The following is a 19,966-nucleotide window of genomic DNA, read 5'->3' as shown; positions in this document are numbered from 1 at the left end:
TAAGCTGAAGGAAGGCAAGAAAGTCCAAGCAGGTATTTACTTCTTTTATCATATTGCTTGTGAGTGTCAGTCTCGAAATACTGAAATTGGGTTTTCTGGTTTCCCAGGGGATGACTCTAGGTTTTTGGGAGCTCCAAGAAAAAACATTTTTTTGGGGCCCCCTCCATTACTCACCACACTACACTCACTGATCTCATGCGGCACACCTTTCCACACTGTCACTCTACGCATTCCCCATCACTTGAAACAGTGCTGAAGCATTGAACGGCATGCTGGCCATGTGCGCGTGACCAGGAGGCAGAATCCCTGAACGCTGCAGCCTGACTCTAAGAACTAATGACCAGTGTCGAATTGGGGCATGAAGGGCCCACAGGGAAAAACAAATTATAATGGCATCTTACAAGGCCATGACAAGAAAACAAATATATATATGCACATGTATAAATATATACATATATAAAGCCACTGGACTAAACAACACACAATGTATGAAATTATCAATGTTTCGGGGATGTTTCTATTAAGTTCTTATGCTCTACCTAGCACCTCCCCTTTTATATCATTTTGGAGTGCATAATCCACATATAGTGGGTGTGTATATATATATATAAAAAAAAATTTAAGCTGCCCTAATGAAACAGCACTCCCTCAGTCAGGCCCATTTAGGTTCTCCAGGGCTTTCCTGCCTCTTACATCTTCTATCTCTGGACCAGATGCACAAAGCTCACTTAACAGAGGACTCAAACAGTAATGGCCATTATTTTACCTAAGGTTAATACATATCCACAAAGCTTATTAGTTGCAAAACCAATGGCTCGTGTATATCTCTTTAGCTTAACGTCACGGAGAGAGAGTCCTATGGAGAGAGAGAGAGTCCTGTGGAGACATACCTCTAAAAAAAATCTGAGATACATGGGAAATATGCTAATTTGGATATACAGTTTGCAAAGTACGCCAATGATTAAAATTAAAATTTCTCTCTCTTTTTCCTTAATGGACTTTTGTGGATAGGCACTGTTAGGGGAAACACCACTTTTGCATCTCACTATGACTAACGGACGAAAATATGACTTAGCGTTACATTATTGGCCTTAGAAGTTACTCATTAAGGTATAATGTGAACTTTACTTGGGGGAGGGGTGGGTAGAGTAGGGGTTTAAGATACAATATTATTCTTTATTCAAAATTGAATTGTCTAGGAATAATGAACTCTGATTATTTGTGTTATGAAAGGCTATAACATGTTCTTTTCCCCACATAGGAGAGTTTAAGACGTGCACCATCTTGTTCAGTGATGTAGTGACATTTACAAATATATGTTCAGCTTGTGAGCCTATCCAAATTGTAAATATGCTGAATTCAATGTATTCAAGGTTTGATTACCTTACAAGCATTCATGATGTTTACAAGGTGAGTTCTGATATTTCTATGTTATTTATTACTCAGATTACATTTGGTTTAGGTCATGTAGATTTCCAAGGACTCAATTCAAAAGAAAGTGTATCACTTATTTTATGTTTTGGGCCAGATTCGATACTCAGGCACTAATTCTGTGGTAAACAGACAGCAACCGCACACAAAATTAGTGGTGCCACATAAGCTGTATGTATATGACTCACTACACTACAGTATATCAACTCAGTCAATATGTCATTGCCCTATTTCCTCGATTGTAAGACGCCATCGATTCTAAGACGCACCCTTGATTTAATAAAAAAAATTGGGGGGAAAAATCCCACTATCTTAAATGCAGAATTTTTTTGTTTATTTTTTTTAACTAGCAGGGTCACATGACATTTCAATAACCAATGGGGAGAGAGAGGCAGACAGAATGGGGAGCGACAGGCAGAATGGGGTGAGAGAGAAAATAGAGGGAAATGGGGGGGGGAGAGAGAATGGGAGGGAGAGAATGGAGGGAAATGGGGGGGAGAGAATGGAGGGAAAGGGGGGGGGGAGAATGGAGGGAAAGGGGGGGGGAGAGAATGGGAGAGAGAGAATGGGACAGAAGGGGGGAGAGAATGGGAGGGAGAGAATGGGAGGAAAGGGGTGGGCGAGAGAATGGGAGGGAAGGTGTGGGCGAGAGAATGGGAGGGAAGGGGTTGGCGAAAGAATGGGAGGGAAGGGGTGGGCGAGGGAATGGGGGGGGGGCACACACAGACCAGAGAGAGAGAGACAGATATGGCAGGGGCAGTGTGGGGAGGATTTTATTTAACCCTTGTGCTTTCAGAGCAGCCAGCATCAGATTTCAAAGCAGTGAAAGAGGGGAGCATGAGAGAGCAGTAAGAACAGGATGTGTAGGAAAGTGTCCTGGATAAATAAACACATCAGCCATTTACATTTAGTGGCCCTTATTATGATGTTACCAAGTACCTTTTTATTCCTGTACTCATTGCTTTCCTTAAAGTAAAAAGAACATGTTCTAACAATCTCCTATCTTGCTTTTGATAGCAGAGAGACAGAGACACACACACAGACACACAGACACATACAGAGACACACACACACACTCAGACACAGAGAGAGACACACACAGACAGACAGAGAGACACACAAACATACAGAGACACACACACAAACACATCCAGAGACACAGCTACCTCTGCACCTCCTGCATTTCACACAGGGAAGTGAGTGAGTTGGGCTTCTGGGCAATGTTGATGTGCCCTGACAGACATCTCCGATCCCTCTGCACCTCATGGGAAGGGGAGGGGAGGGGGAAGGGAGGGGGAAGCGAGGGGAGGGATCCTTCTGGGCAATGTTGATGTGCCCTGACAAACATCTCTGATCCCTTTGCACCTCATGGGAAGGGGAGGGGACGGGGGATGATCGCAGCCATGTGCTGTTTCTAAAAAAAGGAATAGAGGCTGGGGCGCTCCCTTGTTTATTAGGCTTGTGGTGTGGCCTGTTTTGCAATGTGTAACCAAATAAGGGATAGTGTATACTTGCCCTTGTTGTTTTCTGCAGCTGGACCTGGAAAGAAGATAAAGCCCGGAATCTTCTTGTAATGGCAGTAGAATCGGTGGATTGGTCAGCGCACGGGTTTTTTTTGCTCACAGGATGAAAAGAGAAAATGAGGGACACGTGATTAGTGTTAAACCAGACAGAACATTAACCAATAGTACAATGTGCTTGTCTAAAATAGTAAAAGATAGTAAAAAATGCTCCAAAAGAATTTTTTTAAAATCTGGATTTGGGGCTTGGAACAGCCTAAAGTTGAAAAATAAAAACTACTTCATAAAAATTCCTAGAACCTGACGAAGCATCATTGCGAAACGCGTAGTTCCCTGCCGGAGCCCATTACCTGAAGGACCCAGCCAGCCTGCTGACATCCGGTAAGCCCTCCCCTTCCGGTTCCCGCCATCGGACGCGGTCACGGGGGATACACCGGTCGGAGGAGCGCCATCGGACGTCTAAGCTGAAGCTGGGCTGCTGCCCAAGCTGTATTGTAAGTGTTTTTTTCCTGTTTGCTGTTGTATGCATTTAATAAACTTATTTTCACCTACTCACCGGTCTGGCCCTTTCTTTCTTTGAATCGGGCACCCGGGAGAGAAGTCACTTACGTACCACCTCCATAAGGAGGAGTAGGTAGTCACCCCTACACCAGAAACTCCATTTGGCTTTATTAATCAGCACCGCAAACCACCTCCAGTAGAAGGAGGAGGAAGCCACTGCTTCTGGCATCACATAAATTTAAAGAATACCGCCAAGCCAGCAACACTATCTTCGCCAGGCAGCAGACTGTGTAGTACTGCATAAGCAGCATCACCATCCCTGCTTTGCAGCAGGCTGCGCAAGAACGCGCTAATCACCCACCCCCACATCCCTTACATTATTATTTTCATTTTTATTTTACATCCTTCAGCCCACCATCCACCACAGAATTTCACTTCTAGGAATTTTTATGAAGTAGTTTTTATTTTTCAACTTTAGGCTGTTCCAAGCCCCAAATCCAGATTTTAAAAAAATTCTTTTGGAGCATTTTTTACTATCTTTTACTATTTTAGACAAGCACATTGTACTATTGGTTAATGTGCTGTTTCTGCAGACTGAATATCCCGGCCGGCATCTGCAGCAGCGCTCCCTAGCTAATTTTTTTTTAAATACATTGATTCTAAAACGCAGACCTATTTCAGCTATGTGAAAATAGGGGGGAAAAAGTGCGTTTTAGAATTGAGGAAATACGGTATTTACACACCAGAGGAAGGGGCTGTACACTGGAAACGTTGTGTAACTATACTGCACTGTTGTTGAAATAAAATAAGTTTTACGGTTTATGTGGCGCCACAAACCCTCTGTGCAATTGCTGTTTACATGGAATTGGTTGTATACTTGTGTATGTTTGAAGGACATTTCTAGGAGCAGCACCAGCAAGTGATGTGGTAAGGAAAACTGAGTGTGCCAGTCCACTATCTATACACTGTGTATACTATACTACTCATAAGTTTATCTCCATTTGTTTCCGTTTGTCTTTTTACACTTTATAAAAAGATTTTACAATATGTTCTGCCTTTTCTTTTACTTATATGGAGAGAATTGATTTGTTACATCACAGAGGAGATTTACTTAGAAACCTGTGTGCCACCATCACACCTGTGGGTTTATCCCATTAATGCCTGATTAAAACTAGGATCATGTCAGTGTCTCCCCTCCCCCCGCCCCACCCCCCCTGTTATTAATTACAGCACTATAGATTTTCTATAACATGTTTCAGGTTCAGCAGTATATTCCTTTTCAGGTTGAAACCATAGGAGATGCATACATGGTTGTAGGAGGAGTGCCAGTTCCTGTTGAAAGCCATGCAGAGAGAGTTGCAAATTTTGCTCTGGGTATGAGGATAGCTGCAAGGCAGGTTTTGAACCCCGTTAATGGAGATCCAATTCAGGTACATCATTTACTTATACTGTATATGCTACAACATTAACAGAAGTGATAACTGAGTTGCGTTGATTCTTAAAAAAAGTAGTTTTTCTTTTCATGCATGTAATGTGTGTGAACCAGTCTTTCAAAATCATAACCAAATTGTGCTAGAGAGGGGCATCATCTCTAGTCTTTTACATCCTTTCTTTATTAACCATGCACTGAAAACAAAACGATAACAGATACAAAACAGATACAAAAAGGCAACAAGGGCCCTGCTCTTGAGAGCTTAAAATCTAGAAGGAACGAGGGACAATGTTGAAACAAAAAGGTGAGGTAGCTGCTCATTGTGAGGTGGAGTATACCTCAGGATGGAGTATGATCCAGCCGCATAGCTGGTTCCATTAAGGTTTGGGGTGTGGATATGGGGTTTGTTAGATAGGGTGGACTTTGGTCTAGCCACACAGCTATTACCAGTGGGGTTGGCGGTTACGGGTGTTAAGGGTGTGCTAGATACGTTTCCATGAAAACGTGAGTTTTTAAGGCGTTTTTAAATTACTGAAAGCTGGTGGAGAGTCTGATGGTACATGGTAGGGAATATCAGAGAGAGGGGGCATCACCGGAAAAGTCTTGTAGGCGTGAGTGGGAGGGGGTGATAAGGCAGGCGGAAAGTCAGATGACGTGGGCAAAGCATAGGTGGCTGAGATGTAATTGGGGCAGCATAATTGAGAGCTTTGTAAATCAGAGCTGGGGTTTAAATGTTATTCTAGAGCAGTTATTCCCAACCTTTTTTGTTTGGAGGAACCCTTGAAGTATTTTGAAAAATCTCGGGGAAACCTTATCTGGCTGATATATATTAGATTCATTTCACACCTCACGAGCTCCCTCTACTTCCCAACCTCTACCCATGTATTTCTCTCCCATCCGTCTCACTCACTTTCCCCCTCTCCCGCCTCACATATATTTCTCCCGTGCGTCTCACTCTTACTCCTTCTTTTCCTCACTCACTCCCTCCCCCATCTGTCCTCTCACACTCCCCTACCTTCCATCAATTACCCAACTCTCACTCAACCCCCCCCGCCACAAAATACATACCATAAAACCCCACCCCCTAAATACATATAACTCCACCCCGCAATACATAATAAAAATTCCCGCCCCCACTAATACAGGCATACCCCGCTTTAACATACGCAATGGGACCGGAGCATGTATGTAAAGCGAAAATGTACTTAAAGTGAAGCACTGCCTTTTTTCCACTTTACAATGCATGTTCTGTACTGCAATCATCATATATGTGCATAACTGATGTAAATAATGCATTTGTAACCAAAATAAATACAGTAGGCTTTATTGAAATAAAATCTTTCATGTCAGCTGATTTTTCTTATAAGTGCTGACAGATACAACATGGATGAATGGAAAATTATTTTAAAAATATGTAGGAAGGATGAAGGAGAGGGCATATCTTCTACTGTACAGTATTTTTACTGAAAGGGCATAAAGGTGAGGTGCATTTATTTGACTGACTGATATATTTTTGGGACTTTGATTTGTGACTTTGGTGAAAACAACACAGTACAACGCACACACACAGTCACGCACACACACTCAGACACACACACACTCAGACACACACACACAGTGTTTTACAATGCTGTGCTTCCTTAGGCCGCGCGTATAGTGCCCGCGACCGGCGACGTCACCTATCCCCGCTAGCGAAAGTTATATTTCGCTTTGCGGCGGCGTTGCAGGCTCCCGGGCATTTGATTTGTTCATGGGCTGTCACATGAGGTGACAGCCCTTGAAAAATCAAATATTCCCGGCTTCCAAAGTCCGCTCCGTCGCATTGCCGCTGTCGCACTTACTATAAGCGCACGCGGCGGCAATGTGTTTGTTTTTGGGCGGAATCGCTGGCACTATACGCACGGCCTTACTCTGGTCCTTGATCAGCTTGGCTTACACGCACTCCCTCAGTCACGCACTCTCTCACGCACTCCCTCCGTCACACAATCTCTCGCGCACTCTCAGTCAGTCACGCACGCGCACACACTCAGTCAGTCACGCAGGCGCACGCACTCAGGCAGTCACGTAGGCGCACGCAGTCAGTCAGTCACGCAGGCGCACGCAGTCAGTCACGCAGGCGCGCGCAGTCAGTCAGGCGCGCGCTCTCAGTCAGTCAGGCGCGCGCACTCAGTCAGACGCGCGCACTCAGTCAGTCAGTCAGGCGCGCGCACTCAGTCAGTCAGGTGTGCGCACTCAGTCAGTCAGGCGCGTGCAGTCAGTCAGGCGTGCGCACTCAGTCAGTCAGTCAGGCGCGCGCACTCAGTCAATCAGTCAGGCGCGCGCACTTAGTCAGTCAGTCAGGCGCGCAGTCAGTCAGTCAGGCACTCAGTCAGTCAGTCAGGCACTCAGTCAGTCAGGCACTCAGTCAGTCAGTCAGGCACTCAGTCAGTCAGGCAGGCACTCAGTCAGTCAGGCACTCAGTCATTCAGGCACTCAGTCAGTCAGGCACTCAGTCAGTCAGGCACTCAGTCAGTCAGGCACACACTCAGTTATGCACACACTCAGTTACGCACACACTCAGTCACGCACACACACAGTCACGCACACACACTCAGACACACACACACTCAGACACACACACACTCAGAGACACACACACTGAGACACACACACACACACACACACACTGAGAGACACACACACACACACACACTGAGAGACACACACACACTGATAGACACACACATACACACTGAGAGGCACACACACACACACTGAGAGACACACATACACACACACACACACACACACTCAGCCAGACACCCATACACACACACTCAGCCAGACACACATACACACACTCAGACAGACACACACACACAAACACACACACACTGAGAGACACACACAGACACTGAGACACACACACACACACTGGGAGACACACACTCAGACAGCAACACTCAGACACAAGCACAGAATGCAGTAGAAGAGCACCTCCTCCTCCCCCGTAGCCCATAACTCACATGCAAAGTTCCGTGTAGAACAGCAGCAGCAGGCTAGAGTGAGCTCTGAGGAGGAAGGAGGGGGAGGAGGGAGCAGGAGGGAGGAGGGAGGAGAGCGGAGGGAGAAGAGCCAGGAGCTGCAGTGCGGGCAGAATCACTACTATAGCTGCTGATTGATTGCGCGCCCGATCTCCCCGTTCCCCCTGCCACCTGGCCCCGTTACCCCTTACCCCTTACCTGCACTCCGGCTCAGTTAGGGACCACAATGAAGGAGGTTGCAGTGTTGATGAGGTGCGCACGCACGCCGCCCCCTGGTGTCCGTACTCGCAAAGCATGCGTACGTACACAGGGGTATGGTGTAACTAAAAATAAATGTACGTACTTGCGAGTGTGCGTAAAGCGGGTGTACATAAAACGGGGTATGCCTGTACATATTAAAAATGCCCCCACCAATACATATTAAAAAGGCCCCCACCGCCCCAATACATTTTAAAAAGACCCCCACCACCTCAATACATTTTAAAGGCCCCCCCACCACCTCAATTCATTTTTGAAAAGACCCCCACCGCCCCAATACATTTTAAAAAGAACCCCCACCGCCTTAATCCATTTTTAAAAGACCCCAACCACCTCAATACTTTTTATAAAGACCCCCACCACCTCAATACATTTTAAAATTACCCCCCACCACCCCAATACATATTAAAAAGATCCCAGCCCCCCAAAAATCGGGCCGCACAGGTAAAATTATCATCATCATCGTATCTCCCCCAGCAGCCCTCATTTTCATATATCTCCCCAGCACCCCTCATCATCATCATCATATCTCCCCCAGCACCCATCATCATCATCCTCATTCCCACCCCCCTGCATCTCACATCACCCCCCTGCATCTCACATTACTCCCCCCTGTATCTCTCATCACCCTCTGCCACCTGGATCTCACATCTCCCCCCCCCCCCATATTCCTACCTCAGGTGGGAGGAGAGGCTGGTATCCTGCGGTTGCCAGCGGAGGAGGAGGCGACGGGCAGGAGGCAGCAGGACTGCACACAAGCTAGCAGCAGGCACTGAAAGTGTTGCACTGCTAGTGCGCGCTCCTGCAGTCCTGAGAGCGGGCTGGGGGGGGAGGAGGGGGGAGACCAGGGGAGAGCTAGGAAAGCCATTGCGGGCCGTACAGTGAGTGCAGGCGGACAGCATCCATAGGCGTAACCCCTGGGACTGCGGAACCCTGGTTGGGAATCACTGTTCTAGAGGATATAGTAACCCAGTGTAGGGATTTGTGCAGTGGAGCAGCAGAATTGGAGCGGTGAGTGATGTAGAGGAGTCTGGTACAGTAGCAGCATTTTGGATGGCTTGGAGGGGAATGCCAACTAGGAGAAGGTTGCAGTAGTCAATGCAGGATGAATGAATTAGGATTTTTGATGGCAGGACTTCATGAGGGACATAATGTGAGGAATGAAGGAGAGATCTAAGATGACCCCTAAAAAGTGGGCTTGAGGTATTGATGAGATTGTGGTATTATTGACAGCGTGGGAGAGTTTTGGTGTAGTGGTAGCAGTGGAAGGGGGAAAGTGTATTAGTTCTGTTTAGGAAATATTAAGCTTCAGGTAATGGTTGGATATCCAGTAGGAAATTGCAGAGGGACAGTTGGTGACATATGACATGAGAAGCGGGGAGAGGTCGTGGGAGGAGAGATACATTTGGGTATCATTGGCATCAAGATGATACTGAGAGCCAAAAGATTGTATTAGTTCACCAAGAGAGGAGGTGTAGAGTGAGAACATGAAAGGGTCAAGGACAGGGCCATGTGGAATTTCAACAGAAAGAGGGAGTGAAGAGGAGGGAACCCCAGAGAAGGAAATACTAAAGTAGCAGTTGTAGAAGTAGGATGTGAACCAGGAGAAGGCTGTGTCACAGAGACCAATGGAATGGAGAGATACCCGTGAACACACCTGAGGTACCTGGGAAATAAGATAGTTGGAATATACAAAGTATATTTAAATTATGTAGATTGGAATATTTTCCCAGTCTCTCAAGTGTGTTCAGAGGTTTCTCTTCACATGTGGAGTTAGCATTAAAAAAGGTTGGCAAAACTAAATTGTTAGTGGAAATGTGTGATTTTTGCAAAATGTTTAGCCCTTCTTCACAAATTTAATGGTGTGTATGGAGTTTTAAAAATGTCATTTGTACGACCATCTTTCTGATCATATTTCTGTGTAGTCCTTCATTGATGGTGGCCTCTTGTATTTCAAAGTAGAGGTAGAAAAACATGTGTAGTAGTTATATACATAAAAGCATTCAGCTGTATTTGAATTGAGTGTCTCCTGGTTAACAACTTTTTAAAATCACCTTTCTGACAGATTAGAGTCGGGATTCACACAGGACCTGTGTTGGCTGGAGTGGTTGGAGATAAAATGCCCAGATATTGCTTGTTTGGAGACACTGTAAACACAGCTTCCAGAATGGAAAGTCATGGTGTTCCAGATAAAATACATCTAAGCCCAACAACTTTCAAGTAAGAATGCAAACATACAGTACTTATTTTTTTTACTATAAGGCTTCTAATTAGGTATGCAGATGTTACTATGCTACCATACTTTCTACTTTTAACTGGTATCCACTAATAAGAATGTTTTGTCTATTTACAACTTTTTATTTATTTTACGTTAGTTTGTATTTTTTATGGAAATAAATATTTTTGCCTAATGCTTTGTAGACATGTTTTCTTATAGTAGCTTTACTGTAAAATTGAATGACTTATCTGAGAACTATTGGATGGTACAAGACTAGATGCTGCCAGTGAAAGCTGCATGATACCCTAACATCTGGAATTGCCCTTAATAGAAAAAAAGTGCCAACGTTACAAGTAAAAAGGAAAATGTATTACGGCTACCGTAATTTTATTTTTTTATACTCCACTAATGGCAGTGTGTTCTGATAGGGATAGTTCCCCCTTCAGCGCATTAGGAAACTAAGCTATTCTGCAGGTGCTGGTATATAGGGCCCTCCCTCTATCTGCAGAACAGTCTTTGGTTTCTGCCATGGTTATTAAACAAAAATGAGACACGTTTATTACAGGGAGGGTATAATGTACAGGGAGTACAGGAAAATAAATGTACGGTAAATTGAATACATTTCCGTTTTTCCTGTTCCACACATGGCAGTAGGTACTGATTGGGACATACCAAAACTAAAAACATGGGAGGGAAATAAAGACAGAGAACTAAACAATCTGCATTAACCATGTATTTTATCTACAATGGCTTGCAGAACCTTTTTGACAAAGCTTGCTTCAGCTGATGCGTGAACGAATATCGTGAATAATATTTCATGAAAGTGTGAAGAGTATCAGACTGCTGCTTTGCAAATCCGCATTGGAGATGCTTCTGCTTTTAAGGTCCATGATTGTCACACTGTGCTGCCCGCAGACCAGACTAACCCCCAGTACTGAGGTGGAGAGTGAGTAGACCACGCACCTGCAGTAGTGAGAGCCCGCCCGTAATGTGGATTTGGTAGCGTTTCCAAGGCCAGGGTACAAGGGTTCAACCGAAGTACTTGCCAGATCCGGGCGCAGAGAGAGAAGCGTAGTGATGTCTGTAGCCAAGGGTCGTGGGCAGGAGAGGTCCGAGTAGCAGAGGTCCGTGAGCCGTGTTCGAGTGGTCTGAGAGGTAAGCGAGGTCAAGAGATTGCTGGGGTCGAAGAGCCAGAGAGGGTAAGTAGACTAGCCGGTTCGGTAACGAGATCTGAAAGGTAAGAGGGAGCTGGGCATAGGATCCAAACAACACTAGGCAAACGAAACTATGCAGAGCGAGGTTGCATTGGAGCTACAGGGGTAATAAAGCACAGTGGCCCAATCAGAGGGGGAGGCACGGCACAGGTGAGCTGGGGAGCCTCCTGTGATAGGACAGGAGGTGATGAGCTGTCTTGTTGCAGATGATGGGCTGCAGGGCGTGAGCCAGGACCCAGAGTCCTCCAGTGGGCGGAGCTAGCCGCCGGGTGCAGTGCATAAATTAACTTATGCGGCACGCGCCCTGTAAGTGGGGGCGTAGCGCGCCTATTGAGAGTGACGACGGCGTGTGGGAGAGCCGCGGGTGGGGGTGACGCGATGCATTCTCCGCTGCGATGAGCAGAAGCGGAGGGACCCGTGGCTGGACGATGAGGTAAGGAGGGGCAGCGCCGAGAGAGGCCCGGCCTCAGGACGATCCGTCCAAGGTTTATGCGGGAACTTGAGGTGGAAGCGTGGATCTGATCCCATGGAATCCAGGATCGCTCCTCTGGACCGTATCCTTTCCAATGCACCAGGAATTGTAGACGGCCCCTGGAGACCCGGGAGTCCAGGATGGCTTGGACCTCGAACTCTGCCTGTCCCTGTATGAAAATAGGTTTGGACCTATGGTTGTTAGCTGGAAAGCGGGTACTCTTAATGCAGGGCTTCAAAAGGATCACATGAAATGCTGTGGGAATCTTCATGGTGGGGGGCAGTCGGCGACGATATGCCACTGGGTTTATACGCTCGAGAATTTAGAAAGGTCCCAGGAACTTGGGAGCCAATTTCGGGTCTTGAGGCAAATGTTCTTGGCTGAGGGCCACACCATATCCCCTGGTTTGTATTCAGGTGCCTTCTGACAATGCTGATCGGTTTGGAGTTTGTATCTCTGGGAGGCAACAATGAGGGCTGCCTGGATGTTCCTCCAAGAGTCCTGTAAGGAGGTAACCCGAGTGTCGGCTGCTGGAACCCATGAGGGAATGTTGGACATGGGGAGATGACCGGGATGAAAGCCATACTGTAATTCGCAAAAAATGGGGATTCCTTGGTAGATTCGTTCCTTTGTGAATTGATCGCAAATTCAGCCCAGGGTAGTAACTCAGACCAGTCATCAAGTGTTTCAGACACAAAGCATCTTAGAAACTGCTCCAAATTCTGATTCATCCTCTCGGTCTGCCCGTTGGTTTGAGGGTGGTAGCCGGATGAGAACGAGAGGGAGATGCCGAGTCTCTTGGAGAAAGCCCGCCAAAATTTGGAGATGAATTGTGAGCCCCTGACAGATACTATGGACGTCGGAATGCCATGAAGTCTGAACACCTCCTTGGAGAAGACATCGGCGAGAATGGATAAAGACGGAAGGCCCTTGAGGGGAATGAAGTGCGCCTGTTTAGTGAATCTATCCACGATGACGAGTATGGTAGTCATTCCCTTGGAGGGTGGAAGTTCTACTATGAAATCCATGGATATGTGAGTCCATGGACGTTCGGGGATGGGCAATTGCAGCAGGAACCCTGGAGGCTTGTGTCGAGCGGACTTGCTTTGGGCGCATGTGGAGCAGGCGCTGGTGAACTCCTGGACCTCTCTTCCCATCTTGGGATCCAAGGTTTTTTTGAAGCCGGGATGACCAGCAGCTCTGGAAGAATGACCCCCATTCCAGGATCTTCCGCCAGAATTGCAGGGATGCGTAAAGTGTTCCCTCCGGGACCTCTAAACCTCTCGGAATGTGGGCTTGGGCTTTAATGATCTTGTCCAAGACGTCAAATGAGGTAGCAGAGATGATAAATTTAGACGGCAGAATGGTTTTTGAGGATTCGTCTGACCTCTCTTCTGGCGAGAATTGCCGGGACAATGCATCAGCCTTAACATTCTTGGTACCGGGTATATAAGATAGAACATAGTTAAATCTTGAGAAAAACAACGCCCACCGAGCCTGTCGGGACCCCAGCCGACGGGCTCCTTCAATATATAAAAGATTCTTATGATCCGTGAGGATAGAAATGGGTTCCCGGGTACCCCCCAGTAGATGTCACCATTCCAGAAGAGCCATCTTGATGGCCAGTAGTTCCCTGTTCCCGACATCGTAATTCCTTTTGGCTGACGAAGTTTTTTTTTAGAAGAAGCCACAAGGATGAAGCTTGTCCTGGGGTCCAGCTCTTTGAGAGAGCACTGCACCTGCTCCAGAGTCCGAGGCGTACACCTCCAGGGTGAAAGGGAGAGAAGTATCAGGATGGCGGAGGATGGGTGCTGAAATGAAGATCCTATTGAGGGTTTCGAAGGCAGCAGTGGCTTCGGGGGACTAGGAGGAAGGGTCGGCTCCTTTTTTGGTAAGGGCTGTGATGGGAGCCACAGTAGTGGAAAAATTGCGAATAAACTTCCTGTAATAATTCGAGAATCCGAGGAATTGTTGAATAGCCTTTAATGACTTGGGTTGAGGCCACTCCAGTATGCCTTTCAGCTTTTCGGGGTCCATACTAAACCCCTGGTCAGAGATGACATAGCCAAGGAAGGCTGTGGAGGTCCGATGAAAGAGGCACTTCTCCAGTTTGGCTTATAGATGTTTACAGCAGAGACGGGTAAGAACGAGCCTGGTGTTGAGTACATGGTCTTGGAGAGTTTTGGAAAAGATGAGTATATCATCTAGGTAGAGGATTACAAAAACATTCAGTACGTCGCGGAAGACCTCATTCATAAAGTCCTGAAAGACAGCCGGGGCGTTGCAAAGGCCGAAGGGCATCACCAGGTACTTGTAGTGGCCGCTACGGGTGTTGAAGGCAGTCTTCCACTTGCCCCCCTCTCAGATGCGAATAAGGTTGTAAGCTCCTCTCAGATCGAGCTTGGAAAAAATGGTAGCCCCTTGTAACCTGTCATATAAATCAGAGATGAGGGGATGAGGATAACGATTTTTGATGGTAATGCGGTTGAGACCTCTATAGTCAATGCAGGGTCTCAGCGTACCGTCCTTCTTCACGGAAAAAACCCCTGCGCTAGCTGGGGAAGTGGAGTGTCGAATAAACCCCTTTTGGAGATTCTCCTGAATATAGTCCGCCATGGCTGTGGTTTCAGGTACAGAGAGAGGATAAGACTTGGACAAGGGGAGAGTTGCGCCAGGAACCAAATCAATAGGGCAGTCGTACGGGCGATGCGGAGGTAGGAGGTGGGATTGGGTCTTACTGAAGACGTCCAGGAAGTCAGCGTACGCCTCCGGAAGAGAAGAAGGTTTAGAAGAGGACGGGTCTACCCCAGCGAGCAGCGTGGAAGCAGAGGGGAGTTCTGTGGGAGCCTGCCACTGAATAGATACCTGATCCCTCCAATCAATGCGCAGGTTGTGCAGTTGTAGCCATGGCAAACCGAGGATAACTTGAACCGTGGGGTAGTGAAATACATCGAACAAGATAGTTTCGCTGTGACCGTCCTTCGTGGACAAGGTAAGCAGGGGGGTCTCAAAAGAAGTAAAGGCTGGTCGCAAAGGATGTCCATCAATAGCCTCTAGCCCTATGGGAAACCTCTTCTTGATCAGTGGAATTTTGTTCAGGATAGCAAAATTATGATCTATGAAGTTTCCTCCCGATCCAGAGTCGAGGAAGGCGAAGGTTGGTATACGGAACATAATCCTCTTGGGAAGTACTTCTTTCGAATGGGGGCGGGAGGAGATGGGTCCCAGGGAGAGCCCCGTACAACTCACTGGGTATACTCATTTTCCGGTCTCGGGGCAGAAACGTACAGGGTGTTCAGGAGAGCCGCAGTAGAAGGAGAGACCTTCGTTTCTTCTGCGGGATCTGTCTGTAGCCCGAAATTGTTGGCTATCAATCTGCAACGGTTCAGAGGTATCAGGGGGCGGTAGGATAGCAGGAAGACCCCTGAAAGGCATGGGAGGAGGGCGAATGGAGATGGCCATGATGAACCGAGGACGCTGGCGTTCGTGACATCTCTCCTGAAGGCACTGGTTCTCCCGAATACACTGAGTAATAAGATCCTCCAAGGTATCAGGCCGTGGTAGTGTCACGAGCTCGTCCTTCACTGGCTCGACCAGGCCCTGCCAGAATAATGCTACGAGGTCTTTTTCATTCCATCGAACGTCCGCTGCGATGGTCTGGAATTCTAGTGCGTATTTCGCTACGGACCTACGCCCTTGGGTGAGATACATCAAGGAAGAGGGTGCGGTGTCCCGGCGGGATGGGGTGTCGAACACCTGTTGAAATTCTCTTTTGAAGCGGGGATAGTCCCTGGTAAGCTCCGGCCGCACGTCCCAGATGGGAGAGGCCCAGGCCAGGGCGCTTCCGGTAAGGAGAGAAAAAATGTAGCCCACCTTGGCACGGTCGGAAGAGAAGTGACTAGGGGCTAGTTCAAATTTAATCTCGCACTGGGTCAGGAAGCCACGACAGGCGAGTGGGTCTCCGGAATACGGTTTGGGTGCGGGATCTTAGGTTCCGAGGTGGTGGCTCTCTCTCGAGTAGGCGAGGAGGTGCATGGTACTCTGGGTGGATTCTCCTTGAGGGAAAGGTTAGAAAGTCATTGCGTGAGGGTGCCTACTTGAGACCCGAGAGTTTGGCAGTGTTGTGCAAGGGCCATTAGTATTTTGTTCATCTCGGAGGGGTCTGTGTTGGTTGGGCTCTGCATAATGTCATGCTGTGCTGCCCGCAGACCAGACTAACCCCCAGTACTGAGGTGGAGAGTGAGTAGACCATGCACCCGCAGTAGTGAGAGCCCACCCGGAATGTGAATTTGGTAGCGTGGCCAAGGCCAGGGTACAAGGGTTCAACCAAAGTACTTACCAGATCCGGGTGCAGAGAGAGAAGCGTAGTGATGTCTGTAGCCAAAGGTCGGGGGCAGGAGAGGTTCGAGTAGTAGAGGTCCGTGAGCCGTGTTCGAGGGGTCCAAGAGGTAAGCGAGGTCAAGAGATTGCTGGGGTCGAGGAGCCAGAGAGGGTAAGTAGACAAGCCATTTTGGTAATGAGATCTGAAAGGTAAGAGGGAGCTGGGCATAGGATCCAAACAGCACGAGGCAAATGAAACTATGCAGAGCGAGGTTGCATTGAAGCTACAGGGGTAATAAAGCACAGTGGTCCAATCAGAGGGGGAGGCACGGCAGAGGTGAGCTGTGATAGGACAGGAGGTGATGAGCTGTCTTGTTGCAGCTGATGGGCTGCAGGGCATGAGCCAGGACCCTGAGTCCTCCGATGGGCGTAGTTAGCCGCCGGGTGCAGTGCATAAATTAACTTATGCGGCGCGCGCCCTGTAAGTGGGGGCAGGACTCGCCTATTGAGAGCGACGGCGGCGTGTGGGAGAGCCGCTGGGGGGGGGGGAGTGACGGGATGCATTCTCCGCTGCGAGGAGCAGGAGCGGAGGGACCCGCGGCTGGACGATGAGGTAACAAGGGGCAGCGCCGAGAGCGGCGTGTGCCCAGATTCCTTACAATGATGTGGAAATTGCTCTGGTTGAATGTGCTTTTATTCTATGTGGTATTGTCATTACTTCTAAGATTGTAGGCCATCTTGAAACATGTAATTGTGACGGTGCTCGTCTCTAACCAGGAGTCTGACTCGCAGGAATGAGGTAGTATATGATAACTGACCACATGCCTTAGGACTGAGTTCTCATCGGCAAAATATCCGAGTCACAGGCTATGGTCGGGAAGGGATGCAGCAGCATAGTCAGGATCACGGTTGGAAGAGCAGGGTGCAGCAGCATAGTCTGTGTCATGGTTTGAAGGTCAGGGCAGGCGAGAGAAAAAAGAAAGATATTCAAGGGCAAGCAAAGGTTCAGAACAGGCAAAGCACAAGCAAAATACCAGACGGGGTCCAAGAGCATAAGGATCAGACACCTTGCTTGGGCACTGCTTGATAGTAAAAGACTTTCCTATAAAGCCCTAGCCCAGGTGCAGCTAATTACAGTCTCCGCACAGAATTGAGCGTAAGACGTCATCACGTCCATTTTGGTTGAAGGTAGTTGACTTCCAGGTTTCCTCCGTCTTGGAGGTAGCAAAAAGAGACATCAGATGTCGGCTATGCTGGCAGATGCAAAATGATCGTGGGGGTAGACCCTGACAGTACCCCCCCTCCAGGAGCGCACTCTGGATGATCCAGGGTGGGTTTAGAGGGAAACTTCCTGTGGAAAACCCAGAGAATATGGATATCCCTGGAATGCACCCAGGCTTTTTCCTTGAGGCTGTATTATCCTCCCGCCCCCCCCCCCCCCTCCCCGCCCCCATGCACCAGAAACTAGAGCTTGTCTCGAGAGATCTGGGAGTCCAAAACAAGCTGCACCTAAAATTCCTGTTAACCATTCACCAAGACAGACCTGGGAGGAGAGCGAGAAGAAAATGAATTTTGGATGAAGGGTTTGAGGAGGAAGACGTGGAAGATGGGGTGTTTTGAGGCTGGTGGGAAGTTCCAGTTTAAAGGCCACCGGGTTTACTTGTTTTAGGATCTTGTAAGTCCCAATGTATTTGGGGCTGAGTTTGACCAAGGGTAGCTTGAGACATTTGTTCCTCATTGAGAGCCATACCTGATCCCGGCATGGTTTTCTGTGAGACTTCCATCCTCTTTAGATTGACCTGGATCTGCTTCCAGAGTTTCCTACGGTTTTGGAAGTTCAGATCCACGGCTATTACCCCTGAATTGATAACATTAGCTTGGGAGGTAGATATTGTGGCCTGCGAGGAAGTGTCAGTATTGGGAGGCATCATGCCCAGAGAGAGTTCCGGGCAAACTTAGCCCATGGGAGAAGATCCACGCAATTGTCCTACATGTCAGATATAAAGCCCAGAAGAAATTGTTACAAGGACTGGTTAGTCCGCTCTGTGAGGCCAATGGACTAGGATGGATGATAGGCTGAGGAGTGTTGCAGGGAGATGCGCAGCTATAAGCAGAAGGCTCTCTAGAATCTAGAGACAAACTGGGCTCCTGTAAAGCTTGGCCTGTCCACAAGCCAGACGAGAACGCGGGACTGAGGTGGAAAGGAGTAATACCACACACCTAACACTAAACGGGGGTGTGACAGAGTGAAGTCAACTCCTGTCAGTTACGCCTGGGAGACATATGTCTGAGTGCTTCATCCAGCACTCATAAGGGTTAACTCAGGTGGAAGTTAGGAAATCAGAACTCTTTAGCTGACACCTGAGAGCCAGCAAGGTAGATAAAGGATCATGTGACTGGCAGTAGCTGCCAGAGAGCGAGAGAGAGAGAGAGAGAGAGAAGCACACTGCTGCGTGAGCCCTTAGCCAGAGGGATTTCACCAAAGACTACTTCAACTAAAGTAAGGATTATTCATTTGTTTACTGACTGCTTAAAGTACCCTTATGGTTTGGTTCTGGTTTAGCCAGCCAGCCTGCTAGATAGGTCTGCTGTGTTATTAGTCAGTTTTTCTCCCAAAGTGGAGCAGGATTTATTTTGTTAAAGGGAAAGTGTACCCGCATGTTATGTTACTGTGGAGAAATAAAGCCACTGAACGTTTTTATTTATCCTGAAACTATACGTGTGGACTGTTCCCTGACCTCGGCTACAGGCCGTCCTGCCACAGGTGGTGTCAGAAGTGGGATGTCGGACGGCCCCTGTATCTGAAGGGCCACACAAAAAAAAATGGAGAAATTTTTTTCTCAGTTCCTTGAGCAACAGCTCCAGCTAGCAGAGAAGCAAGCAGAGCGACAAGCCCAGCAAGATGAGCGACAAGCCCAGCAAGATGAGCAACAGGCCCGGCGAGAGGAAAAGCTACTCCAACTGCTGGTCGAAGGCCCAACCCCAGGCAGACCAGGGATTCCAAATAACCCACCGGTGATGCTGCCTAAAATGAAGCCAAACGAAGACCCAGAGGCATTTCTCCTCACTTTTGAAAGGGTAGCCACGGCCCACGGCTGGACAGTTGATCGCTAGGTAACGACTCTGGCTCCACTCCTCATAGGGGAAGTTCAGGCAGCCTACCAGGCTCTTCCAGCGGACGAGGCCATGGACTATCAGAAACTAAAGGCTGCTATTCTGGATCGCCTAGGCCTCACGCCAGAGACCTACCGACAGCGGTTCCGGACAGTCAAATATACAAACCGAGACAGACCCCGGGTCGTAGCCCACCACTTAGTAGACTTATGTGCCAGGTGGATACAACCGGAAAAACATGACAAGGCAGAGATCCTTGAACAGTTTGTGCTCGAGCAGTTCATACGGATACTGCCCCCCTCCTCCCGCTCCTGGGTAAAAAGACACGCTGCATTTTCCCTGGATTCAGCGGTCCGCTTGGTGGAAAACTTCCTGGGCGACGACACCCAACAGGATAGCTGGGAACGGCCGGTGCAAACACCAGTTGCTTCCGGTGATGCTAGAGGCAGGAGAGCAGACAATC

At 48.0% G+C, this 19,966-nt stretch overlaps 1 protein-coding gene across 19 annotated transcripts in view; it reads left to right on the top strand.

Annotated features, from left to right (window-relative positions):
• The window catches only part of LOC142490133 (guanylate cyclase soluble subunit beta-2-like), a 431,574-nt gene that overhangs the window by 370,451 nt on the left and 41,157 nt on the right, over positions 1 to 19,966 (top strand). For all 19 annotated transcript variants that reach the window (XM_075591976.1, XM_075591975.1, XM_075591974.1 and 16 more), the window contains 4 exons: positions 1 to 32; positions 1,262 to 1,410; positions 4,736 to 4,882; positions 10,231 to 10,385. The exon at positions 1 to 32 is cut by the window's left edge and continues 289 nt beyond it. In XM_075591976.1, the coding sequence (XP_075448091.1) occupies positions 1 to 32; positions 1,262 to 1,410; positions 4,736 to 4,882; positions 10,231 to 10,385 (483 nt within the window). The remainder of the gene's footprint in view (positions 33 to 1,261; positions 1,411 to 4,735; positions 4,883 to 10,230; positions 10,386 to 19,966) is intronic.

The sequence above is a fragment of the Ascaphus truei genome, chromosome 3 (assembly GCF_040206685.1).
Source record: "Ascaphus truei isolate aAscTru1 chromosome 3, aAscTru1.hap1, whole genome shotgun sequence".
Taxonomy (NCBI): domain Eukaryota; kingdom Metazoa; phylum Chordata; class Amphibia; order Anura; family Ascaphidae; genus Ascaphus; species Ascaphus truei.
Note: the sequence above shows the minus strand (reverse complement) of the source record. Positions and strands in the feature narration are given on the sequence as shown.